Here is an 11,439-nt window from a genome sequence, read left to right on the forward strand (position 1 = left end):
TGGGGTAAAATAATAAATCTGTAAATTTGAGAAATGGGCCATTTACATTGGCTGTCGAAACTCGCCTAATATGAGAAATATGCCGGAAATTATTTTTAAAGGTAGCCATTTTGTTTTTCGTTTTCCGACTGTTTTGAAAGAATTGTGCTTCGTATAAATTATTTGGAATACTTGAACCTATTGAATGATTGAACCACCTTGTGCGGTTTGATATTACAGTTGTATTTAACCCGTGTGTAGATTTACGACTTTTACGATTTTGTACACCGACAAAATGGACGACAAAGGTGAAACATTTGACGTTTTGGCAAATGATTTACGAATTTAAGACAAAATGACATGCTTCCTTACAATGTACAGTGCTTTATTCATAAGTATGTGCAATGTCACTCTAAGGATGAATGTCAAAATCAGCAAAGTCAAGTCTAAAAAAGCAGACAATGAATGAGGGATAAATACGGCTTCACTGTGAATTAAAGGTAAGTTATAAGAATGTTTTTAACCAAAATGGTAATAGTTAATTTATAAAATACTTATTAATAAGGTGATTTCATATTAGCCCAGTTATTTGTCCTCAGTCGGCTGTATTTGCCTTCACCCTTTCGGGCTCAGGCAAATACAGCTAACCTCCGACAAATAACTAGGCCAATATGAAATCACCTAATTAATAACATTATATTACAACGACAAACAGTTAAAAATACATTTTAACGATGATATAACATTCTATTTATATTCGAAAAATTGTATTCGTCTGTAATTTGTTTGGTATGAAAGATAAAGAAAAAGTTAATCAAAACAGTTTCTGTTTCAAAACTGAATTGTTCTGTTTTGATCATGGGGAAGTAACTACAGTGGATTTTAAAAGTAGTTCTGAAAGTTAATATTTTCACTCCTTATTTAACAGTGAAAATATCAAATTTCACTGTTGTAATTTCACTGATAAAACTCCATATTTCATCGAAAAGCATGATAGTAACTGTTATACAAAAACAATCTAATTTTGTGACATTTTCCGACTAGTTCGTGATTTGCTCAACCTTTTATAAGAATATTTGTTATTATATCATCGCATGTTGTTGTTTTACACAATGTTTCGGACCATTTAATCTACTACACACATGTCAATTTTGATATTGATGTACATACGAAAACATATTTAATTGCGTGACATTTTTCGACTTAAATGTGATTTCCTCTGCATATAACGACCAGCAATGGCTTTTATTTTTTAATCAACCATTGACATTACTACTACTATCGTTCAAATTGGAACACGAATTATTCTAATAACCCTCTTTGGCAGTGTTGCCACTGCCGTCTCTGTTACGACTACCAACGCCGCTGTTTGAGCTTGTGTTTGAGCTAATCGTTGCCTCGTCTTGTTGCTGTTCCTAGTGCTGCCGTTGCCGTTTCCCCCGATCTTGAGTACATAATCGGTTTGCATTTTAATGGGAGCTCTGAACAACCGCACGTAATTATTGTGCACACACCATTGACTAGACTATTGAATTGCAGTACCAGGTCCATTTCCTTTTTAGATTGAGTGTGTTTTCATATGTCGTTAATTTGAAATAAATCCATGCGTTAAATATATTTTTCTTTGGTTATTTTTGCATACATCGTATGTAAAATCTCGTTTACACAAGTATCAATTTCTTACGGTGAATAGTTTACTTCTCAACTGACAAATGTTGATTATATATCTATACCCGTAAAGGTTGTCACTTTTTGCAATCAGCACCAACAAAAGGTTTCACCATAACATTGCAATTGACAGCAAACATAAAAGCAAAACACATGCGTTAAGTCCACAACTGGCGAAATACGCAACCACGTCAACCATCTCGTTAGAACTTCCAAGCCAAGAAGATGCTTATCAAAACTATGCTTTGAAACCTCATGAAATATTTTTATTAAAAATAATTTTGAAAAAAATATAGACATTTGCTTTATTATTGTTATTATTACGTTTTTTTATATAGTATGAAACGAATCGTAGTTATGTCGCAGGTCTGTAGATATGAAAGAGTTACTCATAAATAACGCAGGAGTAACGCAAACGTATCTTGAAACTTAAATGGAGATTTGGGTCCAAATTAGTTTCATTCTTACCATACTATACTTCTAATTGCACATGTGTTATCTTTGATATTCACCTAGATACGGTACATATTTAATTTCGTGACATTTTCCGGCTTTTTCTGGGGGATTTTCTACATATTTCGTTCTACAATCTTGTTTTTATTTTCCCCGATTACCACTTATTATACTCGTGTTTTGAGATATATTTCGACTGCAATTGTATACAACAACTTTTTAGGGTCTAGTTAAGAGAATGCATCTTATATGTTATAGAGATCAAATGCCAATTCTCATTTCAATATTATAAATAAAGTCGTTTCAGATAACGACACATCTGTAAATACACCCCAGCCTGCGACTGTCTCAGCTCTCAATACTGCTACAATAATGTTGGTCATATCATCATTTAAGATTTTAAATCATAAGAAAAAAGTTTTACTGAGGAAACTATACAATACAATCATAGTCCTAAATACCGAAACTCCTATAATATGATGTTTTATACCTGAAGAATTGCAATGACTGATGCTTTTGAAGATGTATTGAACTAAAAAGAGCAAAACAACAGGAAAATGTAATATAGATCTATTACTTTACATTTGCTTATGAAGCAATTAATATTTCTAATTGAAAAACAACATTGCACAAAAAGACGACATTCTTAGCAGTAAATGATACAAAAGCAGTTTTGACTATACTCCATTTTACAAACATATTAACTGGACCGGATCTGACGTTTCTGGAGTGCTTTGTTTGTATTCCAATTGTTTGTAATTTTGATGCTTAATTCATTCAAATGTTGACAGGAGTTTTATCTTCAAACAATAGGTTAACATATGTGTGCTTACTATGGTAATTTACTTGCAGACCTGTTTTACAGTATATATATATGAAAAACTACAGGACCATGCTCATTAGCAGAAAGTGTCAACAAAAAACCTTAATTGAAGCAGAATACATCAGACAATAAATATTGTTTAAATAACCTTAACACACAAACAGAAATACCCATGTTAGAATTGATTACTCTCAAAACAAATATCCAAGTATGCAAATAATCAGCTTAGCAGAAACCCTAATGGCTAATACAAGAAGTGTAAAAATTACAAAACTAAAGGAGCAGCCAAAGTGCCTAGGAACTACTTGATTCTATGCCGATATTGCGGGATAATATAAACATCTATTTAATATTTTGGATTTAATGTCACCAGACATTTATTCCATACTGCACCTTTACTACACTATGGTCTATACATATAAATGCAATGTGTTGAACAAAAACAAATCGGTTTAAGAGCAAAATTGATTTTAGGGAATAAGGACAAGTTATTATTTTCACAACTTGCGCGGCGTATAATTATAATAAATGACCACAAAAAAATGTCATATCGATATGTACATATTACAACTATTTAATGACACTATATAATAAGCATATGGTTGCGACGTTATCTATAAAATAAGTTCATTAATTGCGTACCCTCATGTGCTTCGGATGGAACAATTATCATTTTAATGTCCTCAATAAAAAAATACATAAAACTGTATGGTAATACAAAGTCTAAATGCAGTTTATCAATTATCTTTATATTCCATCCATTAATAAATGCATGGTACATCTAGCAAGACTTACTTTTCTCAGAGTGTTGAAGAACTGTTTGGCGCTTATCAAGCGGAGTATGTTGGATGTTTCTGATAGATCTAAACCATGTTCTGTTTTATAATTGCCAATCAAAGTACCATACTATTATTCCTTGTTGTTTTTCATTGGGAATGTAATTAAACCTAATCCAAAGTTTAAAACCTAATGTTACTATCGATGTTGGAGTAATTAAAGAAACCTATTGCTTTGTATTGATCCAATTGGCGAAATATTTCAGTATCATCGCTAAAATTGAATAAATTAAATTCATGTCTATACACTTGTTTAATACTGTCTAATATTTCCGCAGGAATATTCCTGTATGCTTCAATGAAAGAAAACTGCTTAATCATACGTCTTTCGCTTGCTGTACTGTTCTCCCTAACTTTCTTAAGAACTTTAATGTAATCAGTCCTATTGATAGACTCTGCCTCTAATTCGGAGAGCGAAAATCCCGTAGTCCCTATAACTCCTCGAATCTGCAACTTCCGCCAGACCCTACGCAGGGCATCTGGCCATGACATGCACTTAACAATGTTCTTACGCCATTCGAAAGGTCCAGATACCGAATCTTGAATAGCGTCATGGGCGTGGAGGTCAGTGAATTTGGCTTTCATTGCATCTAGACTCTTGAGCTGTCCAAGAGCCGACAATATAACTGAGGTGTCATCTTTAAACGTTTCCATTTTGCCTATATATGTGTAGTTAACCTCACATGGTAAACAAGCATCCCACTTCGCAACATGACAGTCAAGAGGTTTCCCCTTCTTATCCGTGATAATCACATGTTCAAGCAGTTGTCGGAACGAAATATTCGCATATCCACATTGTTTTTTGTTAGCTTGTGAAAACCTACTGAAATACGGATTAGGTCCAACAAGTTTATCAACGTAAAGGGAAAACAGCATATCAAACGGGTTCCTAACAAACATAAATCGAAAACTTTTTGTTGCGTCTTTACTACCAACAGTCCAGTTTTTAAGGTCCAAATAATCATTGGAACGACTTATATCTGAGATAGGCACATCAAAAGCGGTCAATACTGTCCCATTTCGTGTACCTTTGTTGTTAAGCGCCATCATACGGAAAATCCTTTCCCAGAAGGTGGAAGCAATCTTACACAGCGGACAGTACACGGCGTTAGCATGCGGGTCGAAACTCACTCGGATCCCTTTATTCCCCGATCTATGTATGCTGTTCTCACATGCGCGGCGTAAAAACTTGGCTCTCGAAAACCCATCTTCCGCTGACAGATTCTTTATTTAAACAATCAAAGACTAAGCTAAACATATAACACAATAAACAAAATAAGCCCCTGGTCAGAGCCATTAACATTCCCAAAGGCCTTTTTGAAACATCCTCAATGGTGTTACATACCAAACATTAATGTTCTCAGTCATAAAGAACATGACTAAGCCGACCTTTATGGAACGATAAATAAATAAGAACTCAAATATTTTAAGAGCTCTACAAATAATTATACACCTCTTCGATTCAATTCAAGAGATTTCCAATCGAATTAAAGCAGGTATATCCCAAAATCATTTGGAGAACATTACATTTCAATTGAGATCATTCGAGATTGATTGCATTGAAGAGCTCTTAAATTGAGTTAGAGCTACATTGATATCAAAATCAATTTAATACTTGTCTAATTCAATTGGAAATGTCACCTTATCACTATTTTTATCTGTATTATTAGAGCTCTTTTCAAATGAATTGAGAAAACCCATAAGTGATAGTGACAATGGGTTTGTTGCTTGCAATAATTATATAATGATAGCTTAAATAATAAGCGTCCTCTTCAAATTAATGAATTTTGATAAAGCATTGTTTGTTTAAATATTAACCATTTGAATTCAATATTCATATTAAAAAAATCGGAAACAAGCTCAGTAGCCGAAAGTTAAAACAAAAGAAAACATTTGATCATGTGGTTTAAGAGTGGGTTAGGATCTTTAACAATGGAGTTAACATTTTGCTGCTACTACCTTTGTATCCTTTATTGTATAGCTTTTCTTTGCATGAGTTGTTGGTACGAGCTCTTGAGATATCATCTTTTCTTCTGACCTGGGGAGGAGCTCTGGAACAAGGGAACAGTACAATGCTATAGTCAATGACGACAGGACATCGGCTTTAGTCTTCTATTGGCATACAAACGTTTTTTGAGCTCTCTTTTATAAACAAACGAGATAAATAAAACATTTATATGTCTTTAAAAACAATTTAGATTAGGTAGAGTAGTTAGATTGTTTAAGTCAAGATTAGTTTCAAAATTTTGAGGTTACATATACCAAACAAAGGTTGAAATATCCGTGTTAATTTCAAAATGTATTTTCCATTAATATAGAACAAAATTATGAAAATTACTTTCACACATACAACAACAATAAGCATGCTTCTATTTAGTTTCCTGTCAAAATGGTCCAACTGTAACTATAAAACATATATATTTTTCTCAAAAAGTTTGTACTCCACCTTGTCCATAGAAATAGCCGCTTCAGTTTGTTCACGATCATTTGATTCTGCGACTACGCACATGGAGACGTAATGAAAGTCCAAATGTTAAAATCGTTGCCATAACGCGGATTATTGTGGCTAGTATTTAATTATGTTCTGATACGTAAGTAGATAATCAATACATAATGGAGAATATAAACATTAAGCATATCAAACAATTATATGTGAAAACGCAAGCTAAATTAGATGAAAAGGCATAATGTTGGTCGAAATGTATTGACATAATTGAGATGATTTTTTTTAAGTTTATACACTGTTTTCGATCCAGCCATTCTTATAGGTGTAAAGTTCGTGTATTAATTAGTTATGTAGTTACAATATGTGATGGTGTAAATGACAATAATTCGTATTGGAAACTGTAATGGTATTTGGGATAAAGTAAATAAAAGTCAATAAATTCTAACGAGGTATTTAAAAGGAAGTAAATAGAAGAGTACAAGTGATTCTGAAAAGGAGAAATGACATGTCAAAAAGTAGGTTGTAGTCAAATCCGTTCAAATTATGAGTCGGAGTTTGTTGCTGTGTTTGATAATTGTTTGGCCTCATTTGAAGTATGTAAGTGAAGTAACTTCATTATTCTTTGTATTATAGATAAAAACTGTCGGATCTGATGGACCGTTTATCATTCCAGAGACTAAAAGTGTCTCAGCTTTTGCAGAATTGAAATGAACCAGCCAACGTTCTGCTCAGATATTCGTGTTTGCCAAGACGGCTACTTTCTTAATAAGTAGACATGCTGCATAATAAGCTCATAAACAACTTCATATTGTATAAGTAAACCTATAAAGAAACACGATGGATTTTTAATCACTTACTTGTAACGCATGAGAAGACAGCGGCGTTGGCAGACCACAGCAACAGCGATACAGATGATGTATGTTCTTATTAAGCAATTTTACTACTGATAGTTGAAGCCCATTGATGAACAAATATTTTTGTAAGATAAATATTTATATTAAAAACAACAGAAACAAGCTCAGTAGCCAAAAGTTACATAAGCCCCGTTTTATGCCACAGTGTAAACGCCAAAGACATAGAACACAAAAACAAACAATCACAAACAAGTAACATGGAAGAACAGCACAAAACTCCACAAAGAACACACTATATATATATATATATACTATATAAAAATATAGGTGTGTTTATCAAAGAATGTTAGATACCGCCTTGGAACGGTCAGTAAAGTGTAAATTTACTTGTGGTTTAAACCAGTTTGTGTGCACAAAAACGCATTTCTATTATAGGCTAGTGCAGCAGAGTCTACTGAGACAAAAAAGTGGCCTCCACAAACCATGTTAAATTCGTTCAAGTTGACTGAATCAAAGTACAGAAAAAATGAGCATGATCGAGGAACAAAAGTGCTAAGTTATCCTATTGCAGAAGAGCAAACCGTTATATAAATAAGCACAGTAAGATGAAATGGAAGTGTGTTTATCTGAATGAAGGGAAATGTCATCTCACATCTCAGGTACAAATGGTAACGAGTGTTTTCTTTCAAGGATTTCGTAAAGCGAATGGATTTTACTTTTCACGATATTATATTTACAACAATACCAAACATGTGAATAGGAATATAAAGTAGATATGAATTCAAACATTGATTCCAAATCTGAAACGCAATCTGGAAAAGTACCCACATGTAGCTGTAGCATGAATATGGTATTGACGATTCTCTACTACTACTACTACTACTACTACTACTACTACTAAAGAACAATAAAGTTCCAAAGAATATTTTGATAAGTATACATGAGCAAACATTTCTTCCAACACTGGACCTTCAATTTGCTGTCAGTCTATGTCGAGACAACCTGCGCAGGACCGTCTGCATTATACACCTCTTGAAGATGGTTACTCTGTAGCCTCAATAACAAACTATTCATTATAGAAGTATATCGATGTATATTATAAATATCCACAAAAAGAAGGTTCGGAATATGTTCTGTAACATGGTCCATGTTTGATATGTGGAACCGAAGATAATGAATCCTTAATACTTGGAGTAAAAAAGATGCCTAAATCAGGATGTTATATGTTCACTTGGTTTAACTTTGGATAACTCTCAGCAGTAGGGAAATATGTTTGTCTAGTCACATAACGACACCAGGAGAGTATAACAAGAATCTGGAATATAATAAGTGCATTTATGCATTTGATACACCAATGGTATTTTCAATGGCTAGGGATAATGATATATTTGTGAATCAGCAACTAACAGGTTTTGTAAGTGATTAAATACTATGTAATCAACAATCAACAGAACTTGTATCTGATTCGATATTTATAAATCAGCAAACAACAGAAAATGTGACCGATGTTATGCTCGAGAATCAACAATTGACAGGATCTGTAGCTGATGAGATACTCCGGAATCAGCAATCAACAGGATCTGTAACTGATGAGATCGCAACCCTTCAGGGAAAGGGACATCATACAGTAAAAAGATATGTGAAAGGTCAAATTATTCATCCGAAAATAATACCATTATCATAAATTGTTTAATCTATGAACAAGCACCCATATGTTGCTCAAGATTGTTGCACGATTTTCTCAGAAATCGGATTAAGTTTTATAGACATTGTTGTGTTATCATATAAAGACAGTTTTGTTGGTAGTATTTCATTTATCAACTGCTACGGTCTGACAGTTATTTAATGCTGATCTGACAATATTAGAAGTATAAACATGTGATTCGGATCGAAAAAAAACACTACCAAATTGTTTAGTTTTGTAGATGAAAGTATATCCTTTTGATTGATCAGTTCAATAAAATAATATAGTAAGTGTTTCGACAGAGATGCGAGTTCACTTTTTATTAAAAAAGGGTTGCATACTGTACTTAAAGGATAGGTGGATGCAAGCATTTTTATTTCCATTTAAATGCATTGTAATGTCTAACTTATTGGATTGGACTTAAAATACAACATCTGATTTGTGTATAGATAAAACATATTGCTTTTATTTCTTTTATCTGAAAAGGATTGTCTGTGCCAACATTTGCAAGCAATATACGAGGTGTTTAATCGAATTCATTGAATGAATTCTGATAAGTGTTTGCGAGTATAAACACCAGAATATTTCCGTGCGTAACCCATTCATCGTACCATGAGTACAAAACACGAATTCCTTCAATTATCGTATCCGTTGAGCATGTATACGTCTTTAATATGATATATTATTGAAAATAAAATGCTCTGCTAGAGTCTTCCTACCCTTATTCCAGTTTTATCATTATCATTCAATCTTTGTTTATCGTGTTCTTATACTTATACTAATGATATCATCCGCTTTGCAAATAATGCTGTAGAATTGCAAGGAAGTCCTTTTATCGTGTTATTGAGTATTTTGATCGTTAATAATTGGTTGTGCATACTGATAAAACAAAAAAGATATATATAAATAGAAGACGGATTATGGCTTACTTTTATTTTACTGTCATGGTAGTAAAATGAGTATTGATAATAAGTTTAATCATCTTTAGTCGTTTGTACTTCTTGTGGGTCTTTTTCAGAAACCAAACAATTCAAATGCAGGTCAAGCCTAGTAGAATGAACGTTACTTATATGTATTCGATATAATCCGGTGTAGGAGTACGAACAATGCGGTGAACATGTTAACAAATACAATAGACTAAGTAGATTCAGCATGTTAAGCATATTTTTGTTTTAAATCACAAACCATTTAGATTAATAACCTATACAGATGGAAAATAGCTAATGCTCTGAGATGGTAACTATGCTTTGATTCACTCTATTAAAAAGGAAGAAAGAAAAAACATGTAACACTTATATATAAAATTACTTCCGAATTTGAATATTTCGCAATGCATTTGGACATTTAAATGTTACAATTATTTGAATGTATCTACACTGCGTAGTTATTTCAATTTAGCAGTTTAGCTTAAGGACTTAACTTTAAGTTGTCTAAATTATTTCTGGAACAATATGTACACTTCTTTCGGAATCTATTTGAACTTCGTGCTAAAAAAATACACGTTAAAACTACTTTTACTAATGCAATGTTCGTCGTATGGAGGAGATGGCCGAGTTATTCTGAGTGACTCCCTCACGGTTTGGAGTTCGAATCAACGACCATTGGTTTATCAGAAAGATGCGCTTCTTGTCAATTTGTAATTCCTATCAATTTACTTTGGTGAAATCATGCCTTGCCATTTTAATCATTTGGATCCAAAACTCACTTCTTATAATTGTACATTTACTAAAATACACAATACAAGCACCTATTCTGAAGACATATGTGTGCAAAATAATATTGAATGTGTTATATTTAATAACCAAACAACAAGATGAAGATTCCTACCTGAAGTGAAAGGGTTTTTGAGGCGGTTAATAAACACAAATATCCCGACTGCCATCATCAGGGTCCATACCACAGCATTCCTCCACCGACGCACTAGCCAATGTGCTCGTCTCAAAAACATTTCTACTGCTTAAAAGCAGGAAAACATCCGTCTCTCCAAAAGATTGTTAGCTATGAATATTCTTCCGCTTTGCGTTTAAGATCGAATTACGCACTAGCTACCGAACCGCATATGGTTAGGGTTTCTCATATCGGCTGACAACCGAACCACGGAACTGATGTTCGAATGAAAGAATATGCTTGTATTGTATTTAGTTTTGAAGGATATAAGGTTAAAATATATATTGGCATTCAAAAGCGACCAAATAGTATAAAGTTGCTGTCGCGTCCACTATTTTGACCATATCCTGTTTTTCATTCAACAAACGATCAAATCAAAGCGAAAAATAGCTGCAGTGCAAATGCACGAATAAAAGGACACGTAGTACCAAACTCAAAATTAACTACTAATGATTAACAATCAGCATATTCGAGTATTTTTTAAATGAAGTGACTACATGCAAATGGCTATTCTATCATCAAAGGTTGTGTTAAATGCATGTGAGATAAACGTCTGTCACGGTATTGGGTATCCTATTTACAATTAAGCTTGTCATTTATAGACATAATGGCAATGATATAAAATTTAAATAGTATTGCTTCATGATTACTAGTATGTAAAACAAACGCCCGAAACTACAATACAAACCAAGGTATGGCAGTTTAAAGTGTGTTGCCTTATTTCGACCTAAACAGGCAATAAAATGACCGAATATTTCATGTTTAAGGTCAAAAGAGCAATATCTGTATTGGTTTGATTCGTAAATGTC

The 11,439-nt window shown here is 33.2% G+C and overlaps 1 protein-coding gene across 1 annotated transcript; it reads right to left on the reverse strand.

The window, feature by feature from the left end:
- Positions 1–2,655: 2,655 nt before the first annotated feature.
- LOC128203026 (carbohydrate sulfotransferase 11-like) lies at positions 2,656–10,811 on the reverse strand. The gene is made up of 3 exons (XM_052904264.1): positions 10,571–10,811; positions 5,719–5,810; positions 2,656–4,983 (listed from the first exon to the last, which is right to left on the reverse strand). Exons 1-3 carry the CDS (start codon positions 10,689–10,691, stop codon positions 3,883–3,885), a joined length of 1,314 nt encoding a protein of 437 aa, XP_052760224.1. The 5' UTR covers positions 10,692–10,811; the 3' UTR covers positions 2,656–3,882.
- Positions 10,812–11,439: the final 628 nt, after the last annotated feature.

Source organism: Mya arenaria, chromosome 9 (genome assembly GCF_026914265.1).
Source record: "Mya arenaria isolate MELC-2E11 chromosome 9, ASM2691426v1".
NCBI lineage: Eukaryota > Metazoa > Mollusca > Bivalvia > Myida > Myidae > Mya > Mya arenaria.